The sequence below is a fragment of the Urocitellus parryii genome, chromosome 3, assembly GCF_045843805.1.
Source record: "Urocitellus parryii isolate mUroPar1 chromosome 3, mUroPar1.hap1, whole genome shotgun sequence".
Taxonomy (NCBI): Eukaryota; Metazoa; Chordata; class Mammalia; order Rodentia; family Sciuridae; genus Urocitellus; species Urocitellus parryii.
In genome coordinates this window covers 11,859,216-11,876,084 of record NC_135533.1, presented here as the reverse complement: position 1 = coordinate 11,876,084, position 16,869 = coordinate 11,859,216, and the positions used below count along the sequence as shown (strand labels likewise).

Sequence of the window (16,869 nt, the reverse complement as noted above, 5' to 3'; positions counted from 1 at the left end):
ATGTTGGTAAACCTAATCATAGAGATTTTAACTCAAGCTCATAAGGATTCATTAGAAGTCTGCATTTCTCCCAAGCTTCCTACAGGACTAGGAATTCCACTGATCCCTGAATTCATGACCATGAATTTGCTCCTTATATAAAGTGATCCTCTTTGGGAAAAAACAATGGCTTTGTAAATTAAGTAAGCATTGCTTTTTTAAGTAGGATATTTTCATACACTATTCAAAGTAATATTTTGTTTCTCTTTCTTGTTTAAATTTTATTAATTTAAGTTTGATTTTAAATAGTATAGTCATCTAGTCTCAAAATAGAAATAACACAATGAAGTTAATACCGAGAGATGTAACCTGTATTTTCACTGTCCCTGCCCTTGCCCATTCATCCTTCATAGGTATTCACTCTTACCAGTTTCTTTTGTATCCTTCCCATGTTTCTTTGTAAAAAATCAACTAAACAAATGTATATTTCTCGTTTTCCACCTTTGTTGGACAAAATGGCAGAATACGTCTATGCAGTTCTGCAGCTTGCTCTTTTCCAGTTAATGATTTATCTTCAAGATCTTTCCAAGCATCTTATTAATTTTTTAGCATTTAATACTATTCCATTATGGGAACATCAGAGTTTATTGATCCCATCCTGTTCTGAGTTTTTCCCAATATTTTACTTTTCTAAACGGTGCAAATATCTCTCCCGCCTTCAATTGTATGCAGCAGTGTTTACAATATAAATTCCCCTAGTGGGACTTTTGGGTGAAAAGGCAAATGCTTTTGCTTCTAAATTGCTTCACATGAGGTGTGTCATTTGCATTCCTACCAGCAAAACAGCATGTTAATGTGTTTATTTCACCAAATGCTACCTGGGAAGGACGGCCTTCAGGATTTCATTTTGTCAGTCTAATTGGTGAAAAGTATTATTTCAATGGATTTTTACTTTACATTATTGCTGTGATAGTTTTCCCCTATAGTTAAGTACCATTTCAATTTCTTTTCCTCTGAACCATCTGCTGTTTGCCCTTTTTTATAGGGCTGTTGGATTATTTTCTTGATTTTTAGGAGTTTATCACATGTTGGGGGAAATAGCACAGAGGGCGTGAATTGCAAATCTCTCCCCCACGTTCTTTTGATTTTTTTTTTCTATTTTTCTCTGCAAATGTGTCATTATTATTTAGTCACGTTTGACTTTTTCCTTCATCTGGATTTTAAGTCATAGCAAAAAAAAGGAAGTATCATCTGGGGAGAGGTATCCAGGCCGCCCAAATGCAAGTTAAATTTCAAAGTCATCTTGTACCTGAGGGGAAATGATACCTGCGGGAACTTAAAATGTCTCCATCCTTCAGGGAAGAGAGCACAAAGGCTGTGACCTTGGAGTGGCCTTGAAGGTGCTCTCCATCCAGCCCCCACAGGATTTCCCCTGCTCCCTTTACCTAACTGAGCTTCTGAGGCCAACAGTGAAGGTCAGGATGGCTGACGCTGCCTGTGATCTCCTCTCATTCCAAACTGGTCCCTGGAAATACAGCTATTGTTTCCTGTATCTAGAACAGTCCTTGCTCCCTGTAGCTTGTGGTCAATTTTCCACAGAACTCTGGGACCCAGCTGACCACCTGAGAGGCTCAGGATCGGCTAAAGAGACAGTCTGAGTCCAGAGGGGTCTGTTCTTGGGGCGGGGCTGAGGTGAGGGGTGGTTCTGGGACTTCCGTGACAGGGTAGCTCCCTGCTGTGACAACAGCTTGGTAAGGGGTGGATACCAGGGAAACCAGCCCCCTCAGCAAACATTTCTATAAGTCACACAGCCCCCAAGTGGGGTACGAAGGGAGCCCCCAGCCTGGTCTGTGCCCCACCATCTCCCCACAATGGGGGGTGATGTCCCCTGCCCCTCCTGTCTCTACCCCCTCCAAGAAGCAGCTGCTCTGGTGGTTTCTGCAGCCTCTGAGGGGTGGGGTCATGGGAGGAGCCCTTTTTGTATAAAGCTGTAACATTGTGGGGACAGGGGGGGCCACAGTGATTCAATTCTATGGGAAGCCTTTACAAAAACCTTCCCGCCTGTCCCGACATCCACAGCCCTTCTGTTCATCTCCTGGGTCCCAGGCCCAGGTGTGGTTGGGCTCAGAAGGCTTCTGCCTGACACCTGACCCCATGCCAGGCCAAGGTCATGGACAAAGACAGGCCCAGATCAGAACTGGAGCATCCCATGCAGAAAGAACCCAGGGACAAGAATTCCTCCGTGGCGCCACAGGTGAAGGATGCGGGGAGATCCCTTCTTGCCAAGCCCAGGTCATGGGAAGGTGCGTCAGAGGTTCTATAGAGGATTCCAGAGGACCCCAGGGATACCCAGCCCTTGACAGATGCAGTCGTCACAGGTTCTGGGCCCCTGGCCTGCTCTGCACACCTGAGTCCCTTGAATGGGCCCTCAGAGAGGGAGCTTTTGGATGGGTATCCTTCCAGAAAGGGGCAGAAGTTCCCTGTCATGTTCCGTGGTCCCAAGAGTAAAGCGTTGAAAACGTTGTTCTACACAAAAATCTACAAAGCAGAAGAGGGCATTCCCCATCCAGGTCCTTCAGATCCTACCCAGGGCTTCCTCTCTCTGCACATGGACTGTATTTTCCTCCTTGCCCCACGTCTCCGTGCAAACACAGAAGGCTTCTTTGGAGAAGGCACGAGGCTCACGGTTGTAGGTAAGGTACCCCTCGGGTAAATTTTCAGCTCCCTTATTGGGAAAAGTGGGCCTCAGGTGTCCATTTTTGAGCGGCTATATTTGGATGTGCCAACTATGAGTATACCTTCGGCTCGGGAACTAGGCTCACGGTCATAGGTAAGGCTCTGTGGGCTTGTTCGATGAGGGTAGACTCTGTTCTGGGAGCTGTCAAAATATGAAGGAGAGGCCCTCTCGTGTTGGGGACTGAGTTCAGAGGAGGCTCCCCGGGAGGGCAAATCCACCCAGGTGGTCTGTAGATTTTTGGTGGAGTCAGAGCTAAGTCTGGGATGGAAGGCGGCAGGCCAAGAAAAAGGCAATGGTGCTGTCCCTCCCCAGGTAGGGGACTGAGAACCGGGCAGTGATGAAGGAGCTGCCAACTTGTCCATCTCCCTCGTTGGCCAGTAGGTCTAGAGGGGCTTCTGTTTTTCCTCGCCCTAGTCTTGGAGCAGGCCATGCTGTGTCTCTGTTCCTCGCCTGCGAGGGTCCTGGGCAGGCTCTGGAAGGGCATGGGAGTGTGTGAAGCAAGGTGTTCTGTGTGAGGAAAGAGACCGTGAACACCCAGCCTCTCCCTGAATCCCAGCTGAGCTCAGCAGACAAGGGGAGGTTTTGAAGTGGACCCAGGAGGCTGTGTTCTGGAAACACGGTCTATTTTGGGGAGGGAAGCCGGCTCACTGTTGTAGGTAAGTAAATCAGGGTTGGAGGGCTGGGGACCAGATGGAGCCTCTATTTCATGGGCCTGGGTTACAATGTATTTTTATTGGGAAGATCTGAATTCTTGTCTGGATGCAGACATGGAGGGAATCCATATCCAACATTTCATGGGTACGGTACTAGGGAGGCAGAAGGAAGGAGTCACCTTGTCCATCTCCTGTTCCTTCAAGGTGCCTGTTCTGACCAAGATAGGTGGCAGGGATTCTGCCCTTACCATCTTCATGGTCCTGCTCTTTGTCTCCTTCACACAGAAAGGAGACAGACACAGAGAGAAGGATGGGGACCCCATAGGGCACATTTGTCCCCTAATCATGGCATTTAAGGTTGTCTGCCCTGCCCTCCACTTCAGATGTAAAATTCTCCACAGACGGGGAGAGGTGAGCAGGTGGTAGGCTTGGGGGGAGGGAATGGCCGGCAGGAGGAGGGGGCAGTTTTTCTGCCAGGCTGTCGTGTTGTGCCACCAACGAAAAACTCTATTTCGGCAATGGAACCAAGCTGACTGTCTTAGGTACGTAAAAGGTTTATTTTGGAGTAGTGCCTTGTTACGTCGGAGTTCTAGGAGGACTCTGGAGGGGACAGGCACTGAGGACACAGCCAGGGTTTGGGCTAAGAGAGAGTAGGAGGGTAGAGTCCACTCCAGCAGCTCCCTGGGGTTTTCCACCCTTGTGTTTTACTGTGTTACAACCAGGCACAGCATTTTGGAGAGGGGACTCGACTCTCTGTCCTAGGTAAGCTGCAGGACTGGGGTGGTAGGGCCACTGTCCTTCAGAGTCAGTCTCCGCTTCTGCTTCTCCCAGCACTGGTAGACGGGGACTTGGTGATTCCTTTACTCCTTGACTTGCCAGGGTTGGTGGGGCTGGGTCGGCACCTCTGTTTCTGTCCTCTGAGTCTTCAGTCTGTGATCCGCTCCTACTTTCTTTGCTCATCTTTCCTTCTCGTGCGTGGGTCTGCTCCCCCTAAACCTCTTCGACCCGTCCCTCCTGTCCTTCCCTCTCCTCTCACTGCATAGTATGCTTAGGCATTCTTCCTAATGGACTGCTGCCCTGAGTGCAGGCAGAGAAAGGCGGCCGGCCCTCTGCTCTGGGGAGCAAAGGCTTGCCTCTGGCCGGAACCCCCAACAGGGTTTTACCCAGCCACCTGTAGCTGTGCGCCAATACTTCGCCTCTCTTCTTTGGGACTGGTACCAGGCTCACTGTGACAGGTATGGGGGCTCCATTTCTGTCTAGAGGTGCTTGTTCTGACCACAGTGATCTGGGAAGGGTGTTGGGCATAAGCTTAGATATCAGAGCTCTGCAGCCAGGCGCCCTCTCCTACCTTCCCAGGACCCAGTCGCTTGCTGTTCTGTGTCTGCCGCAGCTTCCAGCCTGAGAGCCTCTTCCTTCACCTTCGGGCTTTATGTTTGCTCTCTTTCTGTTTGCTCTCTGGGACTTCCCTTACCTCTACCTCCCTACTAGGTGTGTTGCTTTGTTTTCTTTTTTCTATCTGCTCATCTCCATTCTTTCCTTCCTCTCCTTTCTCCATTTCTGCATTGTTGACCCCATTTTGGTTACTTAGCTCTGTTACCTACATTAAACTCCTTCCCAACATAAACCTCCAGCACAGACCTGTGGGCTTGCTTGACTCTCCTCCTGTCTGCCCCTGCCAGTCTCAGAAGAGCCACGTTCATCTCTCTGGGGTGGCTGAATTGCCCTGGAGGCAGTAGGGCCCAGGCTGGTGAGGCCAGCGTGGTTTAAGGGCTGCTCCTGAGGCCTGGGGACATAGTCCATGTCATAGCACTGCAGGAGCAGCAGGGAGTCTCTGAGTGTGCTGTGCTTGGTGGGTATCAGGGAGAGAAGTCTCAATAGACCGTTACAACAGGAAACTTACCCCATCTCAGCAACAGGTTAAGTATAAAGGCAAAAAAAAAAAATTAGTTTGGAGACCCTATTTTCTCAGATCTCAACATTTTCACTGGGACGTTGGGGTAAAGGGCCATCCTGAAACCCTAACAGAGCCATTGCCATGCTTTGGAAGAAGCAGGTGTGTGAGGGGAATGGGCTGGAAACAGACAGTACTGAAATAATGGGATACCAGGTCATGTCAGGATGGGTCCCTGGGAAGACAGTGCCCTGCGGGTAGGGGCTCAAGCCAAAAAATTTAATTGAAAGTGCTAATTACTGAATTCCAAGTCCTGGGTTCAATGGAATGGGTCCCAGCATAGGGTATGATGGTTCATTCCATTTGAAAGATGACTTCAATCATCTCTAGCTCCCTAAGAGATGTAAAATGGGTAAAAATCCTTTATAAAGGATTCAACTGATTTGACAACTTGCATTTGTGTTAATTTTCATCCCTGCATCATCATAGTGTTTGTCTTTTTCCAAACCTGTGCCTCAAATTTCCCAAACATTTCTCAAATTTAGACAGAGTGGAGTCACCTTGGCATGGCACATTTATGTACTATGGTCAGAGCAGAGCCAACCAGGGCAGCAAACTCTGGCAAAAGAGCAGGTGCATGCATAGTGGATATGGTCCCTTCCGTTCCTAATGAGGCATCACATGAGGTAATGCCTTCCAATGATTCCAGAAATTCTTCCCTCTCATCTGCCAAGCGTGTAAAAGTGCCCAGAGATTTCCAGTGTGAGCCTTTTGCTGAAATGGCCGACGGACCTGGTGATTTGTTTATAACAGCAATCAGGCTTTGACTATTTTTCATAATGCACAAGGTCTTTCATAGAAGTATAGCCATTCTGGACAAGTCACCACACCCGCTTGAAAAATAAATACAATGAGGAAAGTGTGTCTTCTGGGCAAGAAAGGCTGATTCCAACCTGTGGTATTGTTGAAACAAACTAATACCACACTTTTTTTTTTTAAGAGAGAGTGAGAGAGAGAGAGGGAGAGAGAGAGAATTTTAATATTTATTTTTTAGTTATCGGCGGACACAACATCTTTGTTTGTATGTGGTGCTGAGGATCGAACCCGGGCCACACGCATGCCAGGCGAGCGAGCTACTGCTTGAGCCACATCCCCAGCCCAATACCACACTTTTAAAAAAAGAAAAATGATAATTAGAAAAAAAATAAATTTGATTCCTACCATCATGCTGCTGATGGGAATTTTCTGCCTCAAAATCCAGGCTCACTAAATGGTACACTGACTGCTTCTGAGTCTGAAAATCATTATCCATGTTCTGAGCAAGATGCTGAATTAGGAAAAAACCAGACTGATAAGTTTTTTTGAAAGATCAGCAAAAAAGTCCCAGAGTAAGAGAAATAACAAAAGCAAAAAAAAAAAAAAAATCACGTCCTTAGGGAGATGGGGGTGTGCAGTAAGCAGTACCTATCCATGAGATAAGGATAGAAGGAGAGCGACAGAGGTGGGGACAGTGACCCCAAGCCAAGAGTATCGACCACAACAGAATTTTGTATTATCTTGAGGGTCAAACATGCAGACATGGAGTCTCCACCTGACCCACAGTGATCTCAGAACAGCCCTGTTCCCAACCCCACTTCACTTTCCAGAGGACCTGAAGAAGGTGACCCCACCCAAGGTCACTGTGTTTGAGCCTTCAGAAGCAGAGATCGACAGGAAAAAAAAGGCCACCCTCGTGTGCCTGGCCACAGACTTCTACCCAGACCACGTGGAGCTGAGCTGGTGGGTGAATGGAAAGGAGGTGCAAAATGGGGTCAGCACGGACCCTCAGCCTTCCAGTGCCGCCAATGCCTCCAAATACTTCCTGAGCAGTCGCCTGAGGGTCTCTGCCACCTTCTGGCTCAACCCTCGCAACCACTTCCGCTGCCAAGTGAAGTTCTACGGGCTCTCAGAGAAAGACCAGTGGACCGAGGAGAGGCCCAAACCCATCACCCAGACTGTCAGTGCTGAGGTCTGGGGCCGAGCAGGTGAGCAGGGCCTGGGGAGGCTGTGAGGAGATGGGGCCGCACCAGGGGAGCACAAAGATGAGGTACAGTCAGAAAGTCTAGATGCAGGGCTGGGGGTGGAGAAGAGGACTAAAGGCCATCAGGAAGGGGAGCTGGGCACCTAGGGCTAACTCCTCCCCATCCTCTGCCCAATAGCCTAAGAGCTAGGGGCCCCTTTCTCCATGGAGCTCAGCACCTGGGTACCCCCTCTGTCCCCTTGGTGCTGCCACTCATTATAGGACTCCAGAATGATGGGTGACCTTGTCCCAGGAGAAGAAAGATGGTCCCAGGGCTCAGAGAGGACAGGCCAGGACCAGGCTTGAGGCTGACTTGGTTCCAACCTGCTGAAGGAGATGAGGCCTCTCACCCATCTTTCTCCCCTCTTTTCTTTCAGACTGTGGTGTCACCTCGGGTGAGTGAGCTGCTTCCTTTCTGTTCATCTCCCTGGTCTTGTCTCTGGACCCAGGGCACAGAGAACTCTTGGTCAGTGGGGTGTGGGGCAGGCCAGACCACGTGCTCTCAGGGACTTACCTGCTCTGTCTTTGTCCCAACAGTGACCTATCAGCAAGGGGTGCTGTCTGCCACCATCCTCTATGAGATCCTGCTGGGGAAGGCCACTGTGTATGCTGTGCTGGTCAGCACCCTGGTGCTGATGGCCATGGTAAGGAGGAGGGTGGGATGGGGCAGGCCTGTATAGGAAATCTCATAACCCAAACTCGGAAGCACAGATATAGAGACCCTCAGGATCATTTACGGGTGGTAGGGAAGGAAGGAGCTTTACTCATATACATCGAAAGACAACCTGAGACTCCAGAGTCCTAATAGGAAGAAAATTCTGTGGTTCCCCAAACAACCAGTGGGTTTGTGAGGAGACTTACTGTTTGTTTGGTCAATGGTCCTTCCACTTCTTCTTAATCCCCACCTCCCCTGCTGCAGGTCAAGAGAAAGGATTCCTGAAGCTATCTCTGGAGGTGCAGCCAGGAACTTTCAACCCAATATGGCGCTGCATGGATTCTCCTTTTGCCAATGCTTCTGAAGGGATGTCATCCCTCTCCTGACCCCAATATCTATCCCCTATAGGCATGCTCACTTGATCATTTTTGCTTAAATTTCCCTAACCCAAAGGAATCCTAGAATGCTTAGATGATCAAACAAATAAAATGTCCTGTTTCGGCCTAACGTGATATTTCTGCTTCTTTTCTGTCTCAGAATTCCCCATGGCTCTTCCCATTTAGTCAGGATAGAAACAGCAGGCTTTCAAGAAAATGCAGAACCCTCCAGTCACAAAAGTCAGGGACCCACCTGTGATTGACAGGAAAGATTAATTAAATGTGAAAAGGTGGTAATGGGAGTTGAAGACATTATACCCAGAATAGTCTATGGAGAGGCTGAGTACAGCAATTTTCTCTCCTTCCCTGGACAAATGTGCTCCAAGGAACAGCAGACCCATACAAATGTGTCCATCTGTCAACTGGTCATATAATCCTTGTTGACAAGGCTTGGTTCCCTATATGTCACCCAATATCCTTCCAGTCACTTCCTAGATTACACTGGTTCTCCATTAGTTCACCACGTAGGTTTCCCAGCTGACAATAAGAGAATGCACTGACTTGGAAACTTATTTTCAGTGGAAGATGTGTCTTACAGTTTAAGTTACAATCTGTTGATGAATTTCCCTTTAGTTGATTATATTGGTGTGAAAATGATTGCCTATAAGGATAGAAAATAAAGTTCTCTAAAACCAAAAAATCAGCCCTATGTCTAGGTCTAGAGACCTCTGGGAAGCTCTCCGTTGTCTCCTGGTCACTGTGGTGATGTAGTCCCAGTCTTTTAGGTGGCATACAGATGAGAGTATAAACTCTATCTCATTATTCCGTGCTTACCCACCCATCTTCCTATGTCTGGACCCCTAAGCCTCTTGCTCAGGTCACTGGGTACAGGATACTCCTATCCATCCTGGCTGGAATGACAGCACTCTTTCTCTCTCATGACTTCTACTTGGCCTTCAGGATCTGGCTTCGATCTCTTTCCTTCCCAAAAGCCTCTCAGGCCCTTCATCGTCCTGTATTTCCCCTTTTCTCCCCTGAGACTGGATGAACTACACCATCCCAGTGCCTGATGCAGAGGATGCCTCCCCTTCCTGACTCAACACACTTAATGGAAACGACCTCTTGTCTGATACCCCCATTTGACTGGGAGGTTCTTTTGTTTTATGATAGTATCCCTGGAATATGGCCTGATGCCTTGGTTCAGTGTAGACACCAGATAGGAATCTGAATAGTCAGTGAATAAACAGTGAACCCAAAGTGACCCAATTCAGGAGTATCATCACTAGTCCTTTCTGACATAGCCATCTCTCTACACCACACAGCTGTTTCTCTCTAATGCAACACATGCATGTTTTCAAAAGGTGTCTGTGCATATATGTACACATATGTATACATATGAATATATTTACACACCTACTCATTGAACACGTGTCATTGCAGTGATTTGCTTTTGACCTCCAAGAAAATAAAGGGATCCCAATTATAGTCCCCCAGTTCATAAAGGAGCTAAGTCACGACTACAAAGACCTGGAATACAAGAACATGCATTGAAACAGCGATTGAGCTGTCCACTAACATGCAGAGACTGGCAATTAACTTGGGCTGGGATAATCAGGGAAGAGTCTGAAGAGGTGGTAAACTCTTCAAAGGAAGAATCGGGCTCCGCCGTCCAATAGAGAGTGGTAATACCAAGTTAGAGGTATGAACAAAAGCCCAAACATATTAGGTCTATCAATTTAGGTGGAAGGCTCAGAGGTAGGAGTAATCAAAATTACTCTGACTGTTGCAAATAGCATGCGGGCTGATGCAGAATAGATGCTCACTAAATACCTGTGGAAAAAATAAATAAGGAGTGTGGACTTTGTCCAGGAAGCAATAGGAATTATTGCGCTTTCTGAGTTGTTTGTCCTTGTGCCTCAAGTTGCCATCACCTGCATCATGGATTGCTCTGTTAAAGTTGTCCTCCCCTCCCCCACTCTCATCTACTTCACTATAAATGCCAGTTTGAGCAGGTGGGCACAGTGAATCCCAGAAGGGAGACCCAATGACATAGATGGTCTCCTCAGAATGGCGCATGTTCCAGGGAGGGGCTCTTTGCCCTCATTCCCACACCACCACTAGCACAATAACCAGCCACAAGCCCCTCCCCCAAATAGATTTACCTTGGGTTTGTGTTTGCCTAGCCCCACTCAGACTAACCTCTGCCACCTGCACCTTCTGCCTCTGCCCAGTGGCTGGGGGAGGAGCACCAATGGGGAAGAAACATTTTTGTATCATAATATAACATTGTGGGGAGTGGGGGGAGCACAATGATTCAAGTAGAGGAGATGCTTTTACAAAAAGCCCTGACCCAGAAAATATACCCTCTAGCCAGGGGAAAGCAGCTACCAGATGGGCAGAGGTCTGTGCTGCTGGTCCCTACTGTTGTCTAGCAGGGTCCAAGACTGAGTGATACCTGTGTATCTCCCTGCTCACAGCTTTCCTTAAATGAGAAGCGCAAGGCAACTAAGTAGAGTTGCTATTCAGCATTTTTCATAAAACTTGCCCTTGGCAAAGTACTTGTGACTGCATCAAATATAATTAAAACTCGTAAAAACCTTGTAGAAAAGATACTATCCCATATTTCAGATGAAGAAACTGAGGTCAGAGAGGTTACAGGTTATATAATCAGTAAGAGGCAGGGTTTAGTCTGAAACCCTCCAGGCTACCCAACACTACCAACACCCCATCCGATTTCACCTTCACTGTATCATCCCCAAACCAAGTGAATTCTCATCTACAAATCAGGAGTGACCTCTGCAATGTCCTTTACTTTGTCCAATTAAGTCTAGAGGTGGGAAGTGGAAAACCCAGGAGAGGGAGGGCGAGCCTTTCCCCTTCTCCTGGCCTTAGTGAGGAAGGCAAGGAGCAGGAATTCTTGACAGCTCCTTGCCACTGTGCTCCTATGCCGAGCAGTTCTTCGGATCAGGGACCCGGCTCACCGTGCTAGGTAAGGCAGGTAGCTTCCAGGAGAAGTGGCTGATCAGCCTGGATGCCCCTGAACCCTGGCCAACTTAGGGGAGTGGGCTCCGGACCATCGAGTGCCCTTCAGCGGGGAAAGCGGGGGTTTGTGACGGGATCCCAGGGCTGTGGGAACACAGTTCGCTCACAGTGGTTCTTTGGGGCAAGCTCCAAGCTCACTGTACTGGGTAAGGAGGAAGCTGGACGATATGGTGGGGTGGGATGGAGAGAGGTGGGTAGCTGGGGGGCTCCCTGTGAGGCTGCGCTTAGAGCCGCTCCTCGGCGCCTGAGCCCAAAGACCCCTGGTCCGGGTTCTGGGGGAGCGCTGGAGCTCTCAGGGTGGGTAGGGACCTGGCTGGGGCTGGGACAGCAGGAGCGAGAGGCCGGGCGGGTTTTTGTCCTGGGCCTGGAGGCTGTGAGCTCAGATACTCAGTATTTTGGCCCAGGAACTCGGCTGACGGTGCTAGGTAAGCGGGGGCACACGGGGAACCGGGGTGCGGGAGTGGGGGGCCCTCGGGGGACGCCGGAGTGCCGCCAGTTTTTGTGCCGCTCTGGGAGGCTGTGAGCCAAAACACTCAGTACTTCGGTGCCGGAACCCGGCTGTCGGTGCTAGGTGAGCCGGGGCAGCGGCCTGGGACAGGGTGGGACTGTGGCACGGGTTTTTGTGCCGGGCTCGGGGGCCGTGAACCAAGGGACCCAGTACTTCGGGCCAGGCACGCGGCTGCTGGTGCTAGGTGAGCGGCGGCGGGCGGGGACGGTGGCGGGAGCTGGTCGCTCGGGTCCAGTTTTTGTGGGGAGCCCCCGGGCTGTGCTCTGGAGCCGGTACCCTGACTTTCGGGGCTGGCAGCCGGCTGACCGTACTGGGTGAGTGTCGGGGGACCTGCAGCTCCGGAGCCGATCGGGATGGATGAGGGCGAGGTCCGGGGGCTGCTCCCGCTCCTCTGAACCTTTTTCCCCCCGGAACCGCGCTCCAGCCAACCGGTCCCGGAGCTGGGACCCGGGGCTGGGACCCTGGGGTGGGAAGTGGCTCAGGGCGCTGCTGGGGGTTTGCGCGCGGGGCTGTGCCTCCGTGTTCCTACGAACAGTACTTCGGTCCCGGCACCAGGCTCACGGTCATAGGTGAGGTTCGCGCGTGACCCCCACCTTCCTATCTGAGCCCCTTGGTCCCCCTGATGGGTGCGGGGTGGAGGGGAGCTGTGGGCCCGCAGAGAGTTAGCGATCCGGGGTCAGCTTTGCAAATTCACCTCCCGGCTTCTCCGCAGCTTGGTGAAGAACAGGTTGGGTAGGGAGGTGCTCAGGGTCTAGGAACCTGGACACAGGACATGGCCAATTTCTCTCTTTTTCTGAGATATTTAGGGACAGGCTGGGCGACAGAGAGTAGGACTCCCTTCCCGAGAACCGCTAGACTAGAGAAAAAGAGAAGGGCAAGCCTGGTTGGGGACTAGGTAGAGGGAGATATGTCTGCTAAGAAGCAAAAAGAATTGAATGCGCAGAAACAGCAGGAATGAACCTAGAGGGTAGTGCCCGCCAAAGCGGGGCTCCGGACAGGTGTTGGGGCAGAAATTATTTAGACTAGGGTCAGTTGAAAAGAGAAGAAAAAGGCTGCCAGACAAGAGTGGAACAGGGAAGCCAACACCGCAGCCAGATAAGCATGAGTCGGTAAAGAAGAATCAAAACAAGAAAACAAGCCGAGGCTGGGCAGTATAGATTTAAAATTATATTAAAACCCCTCCATCTCTTTCCTCCTAAGTGTGTGGGACCCCTGAAGCAGGGGTGGAGGCCCAGTGTCCATGCTGCTCATAGCTGGTCATTAAACAGGTGCAGGCAGGAATGGGGGCACCTAGCTTCTGGGATGTATTTAGTCCCTAGATGAAAATCCCACCCCTACTAGCCTGAAATCTCTGTCACTCACTCTAGCTCACACTTTCTGTTCACTTATCACAAACACAGGTTTAAATGCAGTTATTTTGCCTGAGAGGTGAGAAAAATTCCCTGGAAGATCTTAGGCTCTGGGAATGAAAGGGACCTTAAACACCACCTGCTGAGAACCCTGAAGCCAGAGAAATAACTCACAGTCTTGGTGTACTAACCCAGACTGTATGATAAGCACAACTCCAGGCACCAACTGTCATTAAGCTGGATCCAATGGGGCTGGTTCAGCTTCACTAAAGTGTGCCCTGAGGAAATTCTAGATTCCTGTGACCAGCCGGGTAGAGAAAGATAAACTTTGAGCCAGATGAAGCTGGGTCCAAATCCCTGGCATTTTAGTCATTTAGAAATTATTTAGACTAGGGTCAGATGAAAAGAAAAGAAAAAGGTAAAAAGAAAAAGAAAGGTAAAAAAGGTAAAAAGAAAAAGGCAAATGTGAGCTTCAATTTCTGCGTAATATAGAAACAGGGTGGAGGGCTGTGTATGTGGTAGACTGGGTAACTGGGAAGAGCAAAGAGGAAGCTCACAGTATGGCCTGAGGCTAGTCCATAGCAGAATGAATACGAATGCAGCTCACTAGGGCACCTTGTTATATTCACACAGGCCAGTAGAGTCATAGAGACATCCTTTGAGGGGTAGTGGGGGTCTGCTTATGTTTGTTCTGCCAGCAGTATTGGTAAATATCCTAGGGAATAGCTCACATGGCTTAAGGCACTTTAATTTTATTATAGGGACTGAGTGAGGTCAGAGAAGTACACTCCATATTGCCCTTGGAAATTGGCAGGATCCCATTCTAGGCAGTTTAACCTACAATATTTAGTGTGAGTACTAGCGACCTCAGAGTCTTTGAAACAGAGTGAAAGATAGAAGTGAGGATATTATCATTTTACCCCAGTCTCTGCCAGTTTAGACCTAAAATCATAACTAACTAGCAAGGAAGGAGGTAGGGTGAAGGGAGGTTGACCATATGAAGATAGGACCAGCTTCAAATTTTGCAGGCCCAGCTTAAACTAAAAATGCCAGAGCTACTATTAAAAAGATATTTAGAATTTGGAAATGGTGGCATCAGGCACTGGGTCTTTCTAAGCCTGTAATCCTGTATTGCAAGTATGCAGGCAGAACTGAGGTGGCACTGGAAGGAGGTGATATCCATAGAACTGTGAGGAAGGGACAAAATAAATTTTCTCCAGAGCCCAGAATATGAATACTATGGGTTCTCATAAGAAGTATATTGCTTCAGTTTAATAGAACTGCTCAGAAACAAAAAGGAATCAAGGAAAAGCAAAGAATGTAATAGAAACTTGGGTGGCACTTGGAGGCAGAGGAAACTGCAGGAAAAAAAATGACACAGGGACATGAAAGAGACTGTCCTGAGTTTGCACTGATGGGAAAAATCAGTTCTAGGATTCAGCTACGGTTATTTCTGATTTCTATCCAAGATTCCATTTTAATAGCTACTATATAAAATGATGAGAAGTAGCAAGTAAACTTGTATTGGTGGAGGAGAAATAAATAATTGTCAATGAAGGGACACAACCCCAAATGTTAGAGAGTGCCCTTTCATAAGCCATGTAAGGGAGACAGTCAGTGAACAGTGCCTGCTCTTCAGGTGAATTCAAAGGAAAGGCAAGGAAGAGAGAGAACACCAGAGGGGAATGGAACACTGACCCCCTGCACCCCCAAAGCAAACAGTACCCTCCACAACAGAACTTTGTATTATCTTGAGGGTCAAACATGCACACATAGAGTCTCCACCTGACCCACAGTGATCTCAGAACAGCCCTGTTCCCAACCCCACTTCACTTTCCAGAGGACCTGAAGAAGGTGACCCCACCCAAGGTCACTGTGTTTGAGCCATCAGAAGCAGAGATCGACAGGAAAAAAAAGGCCACCCTCGTGTGCCTGGCCACAGACTTCTACCCAGACCACGTGGAGCTGAGCTGGTGGGTGAATGGAAAGGAGGTGCAAAATGGGGTCAGCACGGACCCTCAGCCCTCCAGTGCCGCCAATGCCTCCAGATACTTCCTGAGCAGTCGCCTGAGGGTCTCTGCCACCTTCTGGCTCAACCCTCGCAACCACTTCCGCTGCCAAGTGAAGTTCTATGGGCTCTCAGAGAAAGACCAGTGGACCGAGGAGAGGCCCAAACCCATCACCCAGACTGTCAGTGCTGAGGTCTGGGGCCGAGCAGGTGAGCAGGGCCTGGGGAGGCTGTGAGGAGATGGGGCTGCACCAGGGGAGCACAAAGATGAGGTACAGTCAGAAAGTCTAGATGCAGGGCTGGGGGTGGAGAAGAGGACTAAAGGCCATCAGGAAGGGGAGCTGGGCACCTAGGGCTAACTCCTCCCCATCCTCTGCCCAATAGCCTAAGAGCTAGGGGCCCCTTTCTCCATGGAGCTCAGCACCTGGGTACCCCCTCTGTCCCCTTGGTGCTGCCACTCATTATAGGACTCCAGAATGATGGGTGACCTTGTCCCAGGAGAAGAAAGATGGTCCCAGGGCTCAGAGAGGACGGGCCAGGACCAGGCTTGAGGCTGACTTGGTTCCAACCTGCTGAAGGAGATGAGGTCTCTCACCCATCTTTCTCCCCTCTTTTCTTTCAGACTGTGGTGTCACCTCGGGTGAGTGAGCTGCTTCCTTTCTGTTCATCTCCCTGGTCTTGTCTCTGGACCCAGGGCACAGAGAACTCTTGGACAGTGGGGTGTGGGGCAGGCCAGACCACGTGCTCTCAGGGACTTACCTGCTCTGTCTTTGTCCCAACAGTGACCTATCAGCAAGGGGTGCTGTCTGCCACCATCCTCTATGAGATCCTGCTGGGGAAGGCCACTGTGTATGCTGTGCTGGTCAGCACCCTGGTACTGATGGCCATGGTAGGGAGAGGGGTGAGGGAGCAGATGGGCGGAGGGAGGGGGTGAAGTATTATTATGCATGGGATGTAAGGGGATCTCTGAGCCAGCTCCAGCCCTGATCCACTGTCATCCCAATGAGACCTCAGGGGACTGCAGGCCAAGGAGGAAACGCAGACTCACTAAGAGTACGTCACTGGGGGATGGGAGAAACAAGGGCCTCCTCTAGTCAGGCCCAGCTTCTGCCCGCTCTGCTCCACTCCCACTGCTTTGTGGCCCCTGGGCCCTGACAATGTCCTCTCTTCCTCAGGTGAAGAAGAAGAATTGCTGAGGCCAGGTCTGAGCCCGTGTCTTGAGCTGTTCTCCAGCCTCACCTTGATTCTCCTGTTCCTAATCCAACCTATGGACCTAAAGAGTTACTCTGTTCACCTCTCATCACCTTCCTACTGGGATATTCATCTTTCTCTCTGCTTCTGGGAAGATTGAGCTTATAGCCCTGAATCTGAAACAATTTTTACCAATAAAAGTGGGTATTTGGGGCCTGGTTGTGTCTCATGGATTTCTTTGGCATTCTGCCCTTCATTGACCTCCATTCTGACCTGCAAAAGACAGCATGTCCAAAGGCATGCAGAGTGACTATCTTGCCTCCTTTGACTAAGACTCTTTCCTCCTGTACATTATGATGAGGGTCCCCAAAAGTTGTGGACTGTATCAGACTTTCCTAGTTCCCAGTGTGAGATTAGTCT

The 16,869-nt window shown here is 49.6% G+C and overlaps 2 gene segments (V, D, J or C); both read left to right on the top strand.

Annotated features, from left to right (window-relative positions):
- The window catches only part of LOC113199670 (T cell receptor beta constant 1-like), a 65,555-nt gene extending 57,069 nt beyond the window's left edge, over positions 1-8,486 (top strand). The window contains 5 exon segments of the C gene segment in view: positions 2,744-2,809; positions 6,907-7,284; positions 7,697-7,714; positions 7,857-7,963; positions 8,239-8,486. Coding sequence covers positions 2,744-2,809; positions 6,907-7,284; positions 7,697-7,714; positions 7,857-7,963; positions 8,239-8,259 — 590 coding nt within the window.
- Positions 8,487-11,382: 2,896 nt separating this feature from the next.
- On the top strand, positions 11,383-16,654 carry LOC113199667 (T cell receptor beta constant 1-like). The segment is given in 6 exon segments: positions 11,383-11,539; positions 11,675-11,818; positions 15,091-15,468; positions 15,881-15,898; positions 16,041-16,147; positions 16,434-16,654. Coding segments are annotated over 6 exon segments (825 nt in total).
- Positions 16,655-16,869: the final 215 nt, after the last annotated feature.